At 46.3% G+C, this 15,630-nt stretch overlaps 1 protein-coding gene across 1 annotated transcript in view; it reads left to right on the top strand.

Moving 5' to 3' along the window:
* Window positions 1-8,939: 8,939 nt before the first annotated feature.
* UBASH3B (ubiquitin associated and SH3 domain containing B) overlaps window positions 8,940-15,630 on the top strand; it is a 169,364-nt gene continuing 162,673 nt past the window's right edge. The window contains exon 1 of the mRNA XM_082274417.1: window positions 8,940-9,347. Coding sequence (XP_082130543.1) covers window positions 9,220-9,347 — 128 coding nt within the window. The 5' untranslated portion in view covers window positions 8,940-9,219. The remainder of the gene's footprint in view (window positions 9,348-15,630) is intronic.

Consider the following 15,630-nt stretch of genomic DNA (forward strand, 5'->3'; position numbering starts at 1 on the left):
TGCCGACCGCCGCACGACTATATACTGCGGCGGTCAACCCCGGCCAGGCAAAGTGACGTTTATATACGTCACTTGCCTGTCACTTCCTTGTGAGCCAATAGCGGGCGAGCGCGCGCCCGCGGAGGCGCGCGCCCGCCGCGGCTCGTTCACAGGGAAGTCAGTGCGTGTGACCGGCGGACCCGATGTCCGCCGGTCACTTGCCGATCGTCGGTGCAGAGGGAGAAAGTCAGGCGGCTGAAGTAAACAAGCCGCCTGTCATTCTCCCCTGTGTAGAAACAGTGATCATACGGTTCTACTATGTAGGACCGTTGATCACTGTTCCTACACTAGTAGCCACAGCCAATCACAGTTAGAATCACGCCCCTAGGGACACACACAGCCCCTCCCTCTCAAATAAAGTTAACCCCTTCACTACCAGTGTCATTTTACAGTAACAGTGCATATGTACAGCACTGATTACTGCAGTAATGTCACTGGTAACCCCAAAAATGTCAGTCAAGGGTCTGATATGTCCGCCGCAATGTCGCAGTACCACAAAAAAAAACGCAGATCGCCGCCATTACGCGTTAAAAAAAAACATCAAAAATGACAGAAATCTTTCCCTTAGTTAGTAAGGGCGGTCGGCAACCGGTTAACTTTTGCGCAAACCAATCAAAATACGCTTTTTGCGATTTTTTTTTTTTTTTTTACCAAACATATGTAGCAGAAAACAAATTGGGCAAAAATGTTAAAAAATTTTGATTTTTACATTTTTTGTGGGGAATTTCATATAAAAAAATGTGAAAAATATCGTTATTTTTGCAAAATTTACGCTCTCTTTTTGTTTATAGCGCAAAAAGTAAAAATCGCACAGGTGATCAAAAAGAAAGCTCTGTTTGTGGGAAAAAAAGGATGTCAAATTCGTTTAGGTACAGCTTCGCACGACCGCGCAATTGTCCGTTAAAGTCACGCAGTAAAAAATCGCGAAAAACCCCCTGGTCAGGAAGGGGGTAAAATCTTCCGGGGCTTAAGTGGTTAAAATTTGACACTTGATTTTGAGTATGTATTGGTAAGGTGTTGCATCACACTATTTCATTGTTTTATATGGTGGGTGGAATCACTGTTTAGTTTTTTTAGCAAGGAACTAGATGGATTAATTTTTTTTTTTTTTTTTTTAGATTAATATTTGGTCTGATTGCGCTGATTGATTTTATTCACTTAAAAAAAAAAAACATACTGACTGGTTTAAAAAAAAAAAAAGATAAATGTCTCCTGGAGTAAATCCAGCATCAATCATGTCCAGAGAGGTAATCTACATCAATCACAATGATCCATCACCCACTGATCTGTACATGCTACTCTCCCTCCAAAACATGACAGATTCCCAGCCACAATAATACCCCTGGGAATCTTCAGACAAATTTGGCCAATGACGTCACCCAAAGTGAGTGTGCTAGAATATCGTAGATGCTTGGTTCTAGCTTTTCAGAAGCAAAGCTGCAATGTTGGGTCAAATTTACAGTTTTTTCAAACATGAACACAAACCTTAAACTGGTCGTACACTGTACAAATTTAGATCAGTTTGGTGGCCCTTTTACCATCCTCCCACCCGGCATCTTTTATTTGAAAAGCTGGGTAAAATATTGTCGGTTGAAAAGTGTCTACATCCAATCAGCCGCCATTCTAATATTTTGACAGGTGGTGGTGCTGACTGCCAAAAACACAATGGTTGCATGGGAAGATTCATCCATGTCAGGGCCGGCCCTACTATGGGTCCCGCTGGGTCCATTGGACCCAGGCAGAACTTTGAGAGGGGCAGCAAATTGATGCCCCTGTATATATTTTTTTTTTCCAGCAGTTTTGTGTGTCATCAGTTTGCGGCGCATTATGGGCGGCATTTCCCCATCTCATCCTGCTGCCCGGAGTGCAAACTGATGAGTATGAGGAGGTGGAGGGTCTCCTCCGGGGAACGTTCCTTATGTGATTGTGGTGTGCACAATGATGTCAGACATTCAGACAAACAAAATAATACCGGAGTTTGTGGTTTGGAATTGAACATAATGGAATGTCATATAATTGTGCATGTAGACAAGGTGCTGTTGCATATAAATTGGACTTCCTGATAAATTTAATTATAGTTTTAATTATCATGATATAAAATAAAATTGTGTGGGCCTTTTTGGTGGGCTTGATCTAATTTTTGGACCCAGGCAGCACAATGTCTTGTGCCAGCCCCGATCCATGTATATCGTGAATGGAGAAATCTGTTAGATCTTTTTATATTCAGTCTGCAAATTGAGCGAAAAATTGTGTGTATGGCCAGCTTAAAGTGTTTGTTACCCCAACATTTTATCTTCCTGATATGTGCCTGCTGTACCATGTACTTGTATAAACAAAATTTCTCTTACGTCCTCCGACAGTCGCCGCCCCTTCATAATCTTCACCAATGGGTATTGACCTTTGCTCCGTAGGAGTAGCTAGGCAACAAGATTTGTTAATACAAAAGCTTTTAGCATAATCACACCCCTAGGGGGCGGTCCCCTCAGTCAATACCTCCCTGCTTCCAGCATCCTCAACTCAGTTTGAATTTGCCTAGCTTAGGAGTAGCTGGCTGTTCCTGTGCTGGGGCTTTCAGTCTCAGCCTTCTATCCTTTTTTGATTTTATTTTAAGTATTTTTCTCTTTCTTTTACTTAGCTGTTATTTTATCAGCCTTAGTTTAGTTTTCTTCGGATGAAGATGATTGTGCGGAGCTGGGTCTTGGACTGGCCGCCCTGAATCCCAGGGCTGAAACTCAGAAGGTTCCCCAGCCTGCCATCGAGCGTTCAGCTCAGGTTTCCCTGGCATATTGAACGACCCATCCCTGTTCGCTGCAGGGATGCTGCCTGTGAGGTGGCTACCTCACTGGACGCCATTTTTGCGGTTTCGCTCCACAGTCCGCTGCGTCCTGGCTGCGACACTCCCTGTCATCTGTATAGCGGTTTGTTCGCTGGTGACGGCTCCCCACGCCATCCGGTCGGTAAGTAACTTTCTATGGGGGGACCTGTCTGTATGGGTGTCGGTCTGTGACTGTGTGACCCACATGTCTGTGTAAGTGCGGGCTCCCTAAGATCCCTGTGTAGCTGCCTTTTTGTGGGCTGCGGCGGGGGGGGGGGCTCTCCCGCTCTGTTGTGTGTAATGTATGGGGCAGACTGGGCTCAGACATGCTGTGTGGCGGCCGCTGATGCGGCCCGCCATTTTTTTCGGTTAATGTGTGGTGACCGGCCCTGTCTAGTACAGCGCTGTGTAAATGGCACCAAACCGCCGCCATTTTGCCGACGAACGATCGAGCAAGCACATGTCGGCGCCATTTTCTTGTGGCCTGAATCCCTCGGCCGAGCGGCCATGTTTGTGGAGCCTTCATAGGCTATATAGGTCGGTCAGCCATTGCATCACTTCCTTTTTCACTGGAACAGCGATCGGTGGCAGCAGCCTGTGTGGTCTCTCCAGGTTTTTACCTTCCTTATCCTGCATTTCCTTGCTCAGTGCTCATTTTCCCTGCGGGGTCGGTACATCAGTAGTGTGCGGTGGGCTGCGCTCGCCGCTGTGTTAAAGGGACAGTTCCTTTATTTCAGTTTATTACTGGGGCATGGATTCTCAGGATTGCAAGTTTCCTCCCGCCCTGGTGGGGGGCCAAGGGGCTGCTGCACCCCCCGAGGGGGCTGATCTGGCTGCTGTTGTAGCGAACTTGGCTTCTCAGGTGCAGATGCTGATGGCTGATCGATCCGCAAATAGGGCCAGATTATCCATTTCCTCTGATTCAGAGGGCGATGGGGCTGCTGTGGCTGGCGTGCCCTTCTCAGGGTCTCGCTCCTCTCTGGACCTTATGGGGTCTGAGGGGGAGGCTGAGGTGGAGGGGGTTGATACTTCTCCCCCTGGCTCGCCTGAAGAGCTTGCACTCATGGATGAGTTGATTACTTCTATTAAAGAAACGCTGCGTCTGCAGGATGAACCGAGTCCTCCTGCTCTGATGTCCTCTTATGGGACGCAAAGGAAACGCAAATCAGCGCAGGTTTTTCCCTGCCCTGCGGAATTTGAACACGCTGTTGATGAGCAATGGCGCAATTTAAAAAAGCCCTTTTCTGTGTCAAATAGGTTCAAACTGCGTTATCCATTTTCACCCTCCACCGAAGAGCGTTGGTGTGTACCGCCTCAGGTGGATCACGCGGTGGCCGTTTTGAATAAGTCTACTGCGATTCCTGCTGAGGATACCCCGGTGTTCCGGGACCCTATGGACAGGAGATTGGAGTCCCTTGCCCGTCATGCTTATACGGTTGCTGGTTCTATGCTGAAGCCTATTTTTGCTTCCATTATGGCAGCCCAAGCTATTGCAGATTGGACACAGGTGCTCAGGCGCACCCTGGTGACTGATTCAGCTCCGCCGACCACGTTGGCTATGGTGGATCAAATTCATCAGGGTGTCATGTATTTGTGTGATGCGGACTTGGATTTGGTCCCCTTGGCGGCGCGCCTATCCAGTGTAGCGGTGTTGAACCGTTGTCTGATATGGCTGAAGAGTTGGTTGGTTGACCAAACTTCTCGCAAGACGCTGGCTAATTTTCCTTACGCGGGGTCTCGCCTTTTTGGTGAGGCGTTGGATTCACTGATAAAAGGTGTTTCAGGGGGTAAGAGCACTCTCTTGCCCCACTCTCACAAGAATAAGTCTTTTCGCTGTAAAAGGAATTCCTCGTTTAGGCCCGCTCAGGGTTCTTTTCGTGCCTTTCGGTCGCAATCCAAAGGCAAGCCTTTCAAAGGCCAAGGCTCCCAGAAGAAGCCGTGGGCGGGTAAGCAGAAGTCCGGCCAGTCCGGTTCCGCTTCCCACGCCAACTCAGCCTGAAGGGGTGCCCTCACCCGATTCTGGGGTGGGGGGACGTTTGCGCGTTTTTCTGCAGCCCTGGGTGGCCCACATTCGGGACAGATGGGTTCAGGAAATCGTTCGATCTGGTTACAAGATCGAGTTTCTCTCTCGGCCGGCGGGCAGATTTTTTCCCTCAAATCTTCAGCTATCTCCGGAGCGCTTGCAGGATCTGCACCTGGCGGTGCGGGACCTGCGGGCCCAAGGAGTGGTGGTTCCGGTGCCTCATCAGGACAGGTTTTGGGGGTTTTATTCCAATCTGTTCACTGTGCCCAGAAAGGAGGGCAAGGTGCGTCCGATTCTGGCCTTAAAAGCTCTGAACCGCTTTGTGCGGGTTCGCAAGTTCCGCATGGAATCCCTGCGCTCGGTGGTGGCTGCCCTGGTTCCGGGGGAATTCATGGCCTCCATCGATTTGAAGGATGCGTACCTACACATCCCCATTTTCGAGGGTCACCAGAAGTACCTTCGATTCGCCGTTGGGGAGGATCATTACCAATTCGTGGCGTTACCTTTCGGTCTCGCTTCAGCTCCGCGGGTATTCACCAAGGTGCTAGCGCCGGTCCTGGCTCTATTGCGAGCTCAGGGCATCTCTGTCTTGGGGTATCTGGACGATATCCTACTTCGGTCCCCTGCCAGTCAGGATCTGGTAACCCACCTGTCCGCCACGATGCAGACTCTGCAGGAGTTCGGTTGGACGATAAACATTCCGAAATCTACGCTGTGTCCGTCGGTTCGTCTTCCCTACCTGGGGATGATTCTGGACTCTGTTCAGGCGAAGGTCTTCCTGCCGGAAGACAAGCTCAGGACGCTTTAGGACGAGGTCAGGTCCCTCAGGGACACTCAATACTCGTCTCTCTGGACATGCATGAGATGTCTGGGTTTGATGGTATCGGCTTTCGAGGCGATTCCCTTTGCCCAGTTTCACACGCGGGGTCTTCAAGCGGAGATTCTGGCCGAGTGGGACGGGCGACCGCAATCTCTGGATCTACGGATTTCATTGAGCCATCGCACCAGAAGGGGTCTTCTGTGGTGGCTCCAGTCCCCAGCGGTGTCTGGGGGCAAGTCTTTTCGTCCATTTTTGTGGACGGTGATCACCACGGATGCCAGCTTGTCGGGCTGGGGTGGTGTTCTGGGCGTTCTGTCCGCCCAGGGAACTTGGTCGGAGGAGGAGTCGTCTCTTCCGATCAACATTCTGGAATTGAGGGCGATAAAGCTTTGCCTTCTGCAATGGTCGGAACGGCTTCAGGGCCGTCCAGTTCGGGTTCAGACGGACAATGCCACGGGGGTGGCCTACATCAACCATCAAGGGGGCACCAGGAGTGCCCGAGCGGCTCAGGAAGTGGCCGACATTCTGTCATGGGCCGAGACGCACGTCCCGGCGATATCAGCAGTACACATTCCGGGGGTGGAGAACTGGCAGGCGGACTATCTGAGTCGCCAGACCCTGGACCAGGGAGAATGGTCCCTTCACCCGGATGTCTTCCAGATGTTGTGCGCGAAGTGGGATCTTCCAGATGTGGACCTGTTCGCGTCTCGTCTAAACAACAAGGTGGAAAGGTTCGTGGCAAGGACGCGCGATCCGCGGGCGGACGCCTCGGACGCGTTGGTGGCGCCCTGGCGTCAGTATCGTCTGATGTATGCCTTTCCCCTGATTCAACTGTTTCCTTCGCAGACTGGCTTCAGAACCGCATACGGTAATTCTGGTGGCACCGGACTGGCCTCGCTGGTCTTGGTACGCGGACCTCGTCAATCTGGCAGTCGACGCTCCGTGGCGTCTGCCGCTTCGAGACGACCTTCTGTCTCAAGGGCCGATATTCCATCCTGCTTTACAGTCGCTGGCTTTGACGGCCTGGCTGTTGAAAGCCAGGTCCTGAAGGATAGGGGTCTCTCCCCTGAGGTCATTCCCACCTTGATTAAGGCTAGAAAAGCCTCTTCAGGAAAAATTTACTACCGTACCTGGAAAGCGTACTTTGCCTGGTGTGAGTCCAGGGGGTATTCCCCTCGCTCATACTCGGTATCGAGAGTGTTGGCTTTCCTCCAAACTGGTGTGGACCAGCGTTTGGCGCTGGCCACGATTAAGGGTCAGATTTCTGCGCTGGCCATTCTTTTCCAACGCCCGGTGGCGTCCAATTCGTTGATTCGCACCTTTGTTCAGGGGTGCGACATTTGGTCCCTCCTAGGAGGGAACCTTTACCTCCATGGGACTTGAACCTTGTTCTGTCCGTGTTGCAACAGGCTCCTTTTGAAAAGATCAGGGAGATTTCGTTGTCTCTGTTGTCCAAGAAGGTTGCCTTTTTGGTGGCGATCACTTCGGCTCGCAGGGTGTCGGAGCTGGCGGCTTTGTCCTGCAGCTCTCCTTACTTGGTGATTCACTTGGATAAGGTGGTCCTTTGACCTAACCCTTCCTTTCTTCCGAAAAGGATCTCGGAGTTTCACCTTAATGAGGACATTGTCTTGCCTTCGCTTTGCGCGAAGCCTAAGCATCCAAAGGAAGTTGCCCTGCATTCCTTGGATGTTGTTCGGGCGATCAGGGTTTACCTTTCGTCGACTAAATCCTTTCGCAAGTCGGATTCCCTATTCGTCCTTCCTGAGGGACCTCGGAAGGGCATGGCGGCATCGGCTGCGACCATCGCCAAATGGATCAGACAGACCATTGAGCAGGCATATGCTTTGAGGGGGAAGGTTCCTCCTTTCCCTGTGAAGGCGCACTCTACCAGATCTCTGAGTACGTCTTGTGCCTGTCATCATCGGGCTTCTGTGGCCCAGGTGTGTAAGGCGGCGACCTGGTCGTCCGTTCACACTTTCTCAAAATTTTACAAAGTGGATGTTCAGGCACCGGCTGATGCTTCCTTTGGCCGCAAGGTTCTTAGTGCGGCGGTGCCTTAGGGACCCTTGTTTTTGGGCCCTTGGCTGTTGGGGTGTCTTACCCCTGGGTTACTTGTTCTTTCCTGGGTTGTTGCTCCTGTTGAGCATGTTTTCCTGTTGCCCAGTTGGTTCTCTTACTTTGGTAAGGTTCCTGTCTCTGATGTGGGTACTGCGTTGCTTTGTGCGCGGCTGCGTTTCCCACCCCTCATGTCTGCACTGCTCTGGGACGTCCCATTGGTGAAGATTATGAAGGGGCGGCGACTGTCGGAGGACGTAAGAGAAAACGGAATTTTTGTAAAATCTTACCGTAAAATTCCTTTCTCTGAGTCCTCCGACAGTCGCCGCCCCCGCCCCTCTTTTGGGGTTTTGTTTATGTACTCTACTGCTATGCTACCAAACTGAGTTGAGGATGCTGGAAGCAGGGAGGTATTGACTGAGGGGACCGCCCCCTAGGGGTGTGATTATGCTAAAAGCTTTTGTATTAACAAATCTTGTTGCCTAGCTACTCCTACGGAGCAAAGGTCAATACCCATTGGTGAAGATTATGAAGGGGCGGCGACTGTCGGAGGACTCAGAGAAAGGAATTTTACGGTAAGATTTTACAAAAATTCCATTATTCCTGTTCTCTTTGTATCTCTTCCTTTGTGTGAAATCCCTGGTGTTACTGCCAGTCCCCCTGCTTTTCTTTTAAAAACTGACCACAATGGGCATGAGAGCACAGCGTGGTCAGTTCTCTAGCTATGCTGGGAACTCAGCCTGCTCTCCTCCAATGATCAGACTTGGCCTGCCATGCGCCCCCCCCCCCCCTGCACAGCCTTTTACTGGAAAGATCGTTGTACTGTTCCTTCTCCTCCCCCAGCTCTTATGCAGCTGAGAACAGAGGGGATGTGATCACTTATAAAGGTATTTATAATCTATTTTTATATCTAAACACAAATGTTTTGCCTTTTCATTTCTATTTTACACAGAATGGGTTGTTTGACAAGGTGATCCTTTACAATCACTTTACCTGCTCATACCTTTTATTCCTTGTCTTCCCAGCAGCTCCAGTTATCCACCACCAGGTGGCAGCCCGGATGCAGTAATCATTGTCAGAGGCAGTAAATGAGCATAAAATGGGCAACTATGCGCTGCTTCTTACTGACACACTGGATTCCATTGCTGCCCCTTTAAGAAGGAGGGAGTGGGGAGCGTGGCCTGAAGACACATCTTTTTGATCCATTCAAACATGACTTGTAAGGAGGGAGCCCATTACCTGGCTGGAGGAAGTGCAGGGGGTGCTCTCCTGGAGAATTGTGAGGTCACAGCAGGCGTGCTGGATCATTGATACAATGTGTCACTTCCTACGCTGCCTGTGACTACTGCAGGAAGCTGCTGCAGCTGCTGACACTACAAGCTGCCTCTTATCACCAGCTTGTGTTTGTGACATGGCTGAATGAGACAGTAAACTGCTCCCCCCCCCTCTCCCCACCACCCTCCCACCATGGCAGCCAAGGATGAGATGTACAGCAAGATCATCCCTCGAAGGAATAGGCAGCAACGCACAGGAACCATCAAGCATGGATCTTCCCTTGAAATCCTTCTCTCCATGGGCTTCCCGAAAGCCAGGGCGTAAGTTGTGTCTTGTCCGCTAATACCCGGGGGGGGGGTCTTAGAAATTTATGAATGATTTGCACATAGTGCGGCCGGCATTTGGCACGTTTGCTGAATATTTAGCAGCGTTACGCATTGTAAAGCTTCTGCAGCGAACAAGAGCGCACAGCTGCAGTGCTAACGGGGACTATCGCCGTTGGCATGTCTCCATCTGTGGCTGGCCAAGTTGGGCAAGTTATCATTGGAACGGCTGCTGCAAAATCTATTGGAAGCGTAGCATCCGTCTAAAAAATAATGACTTGCAAATATTGGAGGGTGCAGCTTCAGTGTGAGGGTTAGCAACTTCTTGTGAGCGCTAAGATTTAGTTGGCAATTCTGTAACCTATAAGCAATAATTTGGGATGTGCAGCCTTGCAACAGAGAGCTTTGCTTGCTGAGTTGTAGAAACCTTTTTCTTTTTAAGACGTGTGCAACAAGAGTTTCAAGTGTTCAGTAATGTGGCAAGAATGTGTGTGCAGCGCAGAGGGGCCAACTCAGCTCGAGTGCAGGGAAAAAGTTGTAAACTGGCTTAAAAAAAAAAAAAAGGAATTGATTAATGTCAGGAGACATCTGTAGCTCGCAAGTCAAAATATTTTAGTTTTTTTTTTCTGCAGAACATTCTGAAAAGTTACTGTCAGTTATTATCAATTATATATAAAATTAGAATATTATTCCTAATATATGTTTTATACATTTTTTCCTAATATATATTTTTTATAATAAAAAAAAAATATATTAAAAAAAATGTGTATATGTAAAAGCGCTGCGTAAATTGACAGCGCTATATAAGTACCTGAAATAAACAAATAAAAAAAAAAAAAAAATATATATATATATATATATATATATATATATATATATATATATATGTGTATAATATATATATAATGTGTATATATAAAATTATAAGCTGTGACGAGCAGGACCCCCTGATTCCTACTGTATTAAAGTGTATTGTATTTGGACTGTCTACCCTTATGTTGTAAAGCGCTGCGTAATATTATGAATTACTTTTTATTTATTTATTTATTTGTAGAACATTAGTGATTATATATTCTCCACCCCCCCCCCCCTATTTTTTTTTTTTTCCCTTTTGCAGCAACTTAACAGAAAGTTATTTTCATATAGTATACATAGTTACATAGTTAGTGAGGTTGAAAAAAGACATCAGTCCATCAAGTTCAACCTATGATATACGTAATTACTTTTTTTTTTTTTTTAAACATATATTTTTTTTTTTTTTTTTTTGCACAACATTGGAATAAGAGTTACTGTCACTAATTATCAATTTTTTATTATTATTTTTTTTAATAGTGTTTTTTTTTTCTGTCTGAGGGAGGTGAATATATAAGGTATACATAATATTGTTTTTTACCTTTTGAGTATACCGTATCTCCCAAACTTATCACAAACATATGAGGTGTGTATGTTAGTCCACAGCTGTTGCTATTCAATAGTGAATTGTCATTTAATGTAGGGATGGGTTATTCATGTGGAATTTATTATTGAAGAACGGTTATGACACTTCGACACTTTGTAATTATTTGCAGCAGTTTACAACCTACAATAAAAAGCCGTGTTGTCATTAAAGTGATAGCAATACATTTTGTCTCATTTTTATTTGCTATCTTTCTTTTTAACTTATATTTACAACCTGTTGATGGAGGCCTTCAAGTTAAATATACAGGAGCAGTTTTTAATCTTGTCTGATGGGCTTTGCGTTCAGCAGGCAGTTAGGAAGCATTTAACAAGTTTGGAGCTGAAGTCTTGAAGCCCGTAAACGACCCTTCAGCTTTAGACTTAAAATTGCTGAATACACATCTTAGATTGCTGGCCGTGGCTTTGGCAAGCATTTTGTAAGCTTCGTAAATCATTTACAAAGCACTGAGCTGAGCTTTGTGAAGGTTTATACAGTGTTTAGTAAATTCCTCCTGAAGCTCTTTATGTTTTAGAAGCCAGTGTAAAAAAAACAAAAAAAAAAAATGGCGCATGTATTAGGTTGACAAGTAGATGTGTCACAAACCTTCCTCATTGTCTGTAGAAATGGAGCAGAATACGAGTTGTAGGTAGGGTATTAAAAGGAATTCTCAGGATTTATTTACACTACTTCTATAAAATGTGTGATCCTTCTTCAAAAGAGCTCCTGCTTGAGCGTATCACTCCACATCAGCCATTCCAAGCCTTTTTACCTCAAGGGAACCTTTGAACACATGTTCAGTTCTCAGGGAACCCACTACTAAATACATTTTTTAAGGGTCAGTAGGAAGAATGCTCCTTACATTGGTGGTCAGTGGGAAGAATGCTCCTTACATTGGTGGTCAGTGGGAAGAATGCTCCTTACATTGGTGGTCAGTGGGAAGAATGCTCCTTACATTGGTGGTCAGTGGGAAGAATGCTCCTTACATTGGTGGTCAGTGAGGAGAATGCTCCTTACATTGGTGAACAGTGGGAAGAATGCTCCTTACATTGGTGATCAGTGAGGAGAAAGCTCCTTACATTGATGGTCAGTGAGGAGAATGCTCCTTACATTTGTGGTCAGTGAGGAGAATGCTCCTTACATTTGTGGTCAGTGAGGAGAATGCTCCTTACATTGGTGGTCAGTGAGGAGAATGCTCCTTACATTGGTGGTCAGTGAGGAGAATGCTCCTTACATTTGTGGTCAGTGAGGAGAATGCTCCTTACATTGGTGGTCAGTGAGGAGAATGCTCCTTACATTGGTGAACAGTGGGAAGAATGCTCCTTACATTGGTGAACAGTGGGAAGAATGCTCCTTACATTGGTGATCAGTGAGGAGAAAGCTCCTTACATTGATGGTCAGTGAGGAGAATGCTCCTTACATTTGTGGTCAGTGAGGAGAATGCTCCTTACATTGGTGGTCAGTGAGGAGAATGCTCCTTACATTGGTGGTCAGTGAGGAGAATGCTCCTTACATTTGTGGTCAGTGAGGAGAACGCTCCTTACATTGGTGATCAGTGAGGAGAATGCTCCGTACATTGGTGATCAGTGGGAAGAATGCTCCTTACATTGGTGATCAGTGAGGAGAATGCTCCTTACATTGGTGATCAGTGGGAAGAATGCTCCTTACATTGGTGGTCAGTGAGGAGAATGCTCCGTACATTGGTGATCAGTGAGGAGAATGCTCCTTACATTGGTGGTCAGTGAGGAGAATGCTCCGTACATTGGTGATCAGTGAGGAGAATGCTCCTTACATTGGTGATTATTGGTTAGAATGACACTTTCATTGGTGGGCAATGGTTAGAATACTCCTTATATTGGTGATTATTGGGAAGAATGCTCCTTTCATTGGTGGTCAATGGGAACCATGTTCCTTACATTGGTGGTCAGTGGGAAGAATGCTCCTTCCATTGGTGGTCAGTGGGAAGAATGCCCCTTACATTGGTGATCAGTGGGAAGAATGTTCCTTACATTGGTGGGCAATCGTTAAAATGCTCCTTTCATTGGTGGTCAATGGGAACCATGTTCCTTACATTGGTGGTCACTGAGAAGAATGCTGCTTACATTGGTGATCAGTGGGAAGAATGCTCCTTACATTGGTGGGCAATGGTTAAAATGCTCCTTTCATTGGTGGTCAATGGGAACCATGTTCCTTACATTGGTGGTCACTGAGAAGAATGCTGCTTCCATTGGTGGTTAGTGAGAAGATTGACCCTTACATTGGTGAGCAACTAATGAGGAGAATGTTCCTTGCATTGGTGGTCAATGGGAACCATGTTCCTTTAAAAAAGCTTTCTCTATCATTGTGTAGTGAGCTAAGCTTGTTGTTTTATGCTGTTGAATAATAACACACGATGCTCCCGTTTGATGATCTAACTGTATATAACATCGCCATTTTTACTGTACAAAAACTAAAAACATTGCTATATACAGAATATTGGATGTTTGTCTGCAGTGCATAGTGATCGCTCCATAATGCATGGCAATTTGTGTCCATTTAGTGCTAACAAGGTTACTCTGTCTATTACATACCGCTTACATAGGGAAGCAGATCATTTTCAGCTACAGAGTTATGTGTTGCTTAAAGTGTTTGTTTTTGTTACCCTAAAAAAGAAAAAAAAAAAATATCCTGTTCCATTAAAGCATGTTATATAGCACAGTGCTTGTGCTGTGTAATTTGGCCCCCTGTATCTCCTAAAAAAAACTTGGCTGAGCCTGCCAGTTTCTGCACTCCCCTCTGTACACTGACCACGGTGTATCATGGCTGCTGAGCCCTGAGACCGTGGTCAGTGTACGTGCCTCTGTCATCTGCTGCTATCTGCTGCTCTCCTCTCTCTTCCGCTGACCCCCCCCCGCCTGTCCGCTTACTAGTGCCGATCTGCTCCCCTTCCAGCTGCTACAAAACAATGTTATCTTTACACCGTCCCCTCTGTTAGATAGCAACCTGTATCCTAGTTCCTGTGGTTTATTTAAAAAAAATCAGATTTCTACCTGTTTTCACTCCCTGCTCTCTCCTCCATTCCTCCCTTCCTCCCTGCCTGACATCAGAGGAAGTTCTTGGCCCCACCCACTGGAGATGTCAGATGGGGAAAGGAGAGAGTCGGGAGTCAGGTGATCGCTGATATGAGCTGTGAAAACCAGTAGAAATTGTCTTTTTTGTAAAGTGCAGGAACTAGGATACAGGATGTAATCTGACAGAGGGGATGATGTAAAGATAACATAGTGGCTTAACAACCACTTTAACACTGTGCTGTCAGACATTATTTGACATTTTTTGTTTTAAAGCTGAACTCCAGGCACAAAAACATTTTCAGATATGTTCCTCAATAACAATAAAAGTCTATCTAAATTCATGTGCAGCATGTGTCTTTTGCAAACATGGATATTACCTTGTAAAAGTAGCAGTGACCTCACCACTGTGCTGTGCAGAGCTGTGGGAGGGGCTCAGCAGGCCCCACCCACTTTAGGCTGCCTGCAGAAAGTAACAGGAAGGAGCAGAGACAGGACCAGTCACCCTGCAAAAGCAGCATTGACCGATCTTTATAATAGGAAGCTCCTGCATGGGGGTGAAGTCTCACATTGGATTACTGCACTGATCTGGAAGAAATGCACAAAGCACACCACGATTGATGTAGGAATACACAGGACTCATGTATATGGAAAATATTTGCTTATCCTAGAGTTCACCTTTAACAAAGTTGGAAATCCCTAGTGCAGGACGGCTGAGCTTGGTTTCTCATTACCTTCTGACTAAAATGACAGCAGACGATCCTGTGAAAAGTGAAAACGCAAGCCCATGACTAACAATAAAACAGCGCTTGCAATTATACAATTGACAATCATATAATATTAATAATTCATGTTTAAAATATAGTGTAAAAATCTTAAAAGTGCAGTAGGGCTAAAAAATCTCCATAAATTGTGCAATTCCTTAAAAGTGCATTAGTGCTAAAAAAAAAGGAAGTCCATAAATAGTGCAATTGTGCTTGGTAATAGAAAGTGCTTGGAGTGCCTAACAAAGGTGCTGGGGTGCTTCAAACGAATCAAGCGGTGCAGAGTGTTCCACTCCCCTCCTGTATCCCTACTCACCAGAAACAATGGACCCTCAGCTGTTTCAGTCTGGGGGTCAGATAGGCTTGGAACTGGTGAGATGAGACGTAAATCCACTAGATGATAGCACTCTGTCACTGTATATCGCCTTATAACGAATCTTTCAAAATAAACAGACAGCCCACATTGTAAAGTCCATAGAAAAGAGTATTTAATTGCGCATAAACTCATTTACTTACAAAAAGTTCCATATAAAACCGGCATGTAGAAAATTTCCGGGAACGCCGACTAGCGTATGTTCCCCGAAGGACAGGAAGTGACATCAATGGTTTCAGCATACCCGGAAATACGCTGAAACCATTGACGTCACTTCCTGTTATCCGTGGAACGCACGCTAGTCGGCGTTCCCGGAAGAGCTGTGTCTTTTCTACATGCCGCTTTTACTTGGAACTTTTTGTTAGTAAATAAATTCATGCGCAATTATTGCACTTTTAAGTAATTGGGCAATTTATGTACAATTTTTTTAGCACTACTGCACTTTTAAGAATTTTTTTACATTATATTTTTCACATGAATAATTAATATTTATAATAGTTTTTTTTGGCGGATCTGAACGCACGCCCCATGCATCTCTATGGGGCATCGGATGTCAGCGGAGTCATGTCCGCTAACATCTGATCCGATCTGTCAAAACCGGACGGATAGAAACCCTATTTTCCATCCGTCTGGCGGATCAGATCGCATGAGAACGGACAGA

The sequence above is a fragment of the Pelophylax lessonae genome (assembly GCF_965119305.1).
Source record: "Pelophylax lessonae genome assembly, chromosome: 12".
Lineage (NCBI taxonomy): Eukaryota > Metazoa > Chordata > Amphibia > Anura > Ranidae > Pelophylax > Pelophylax lessonae.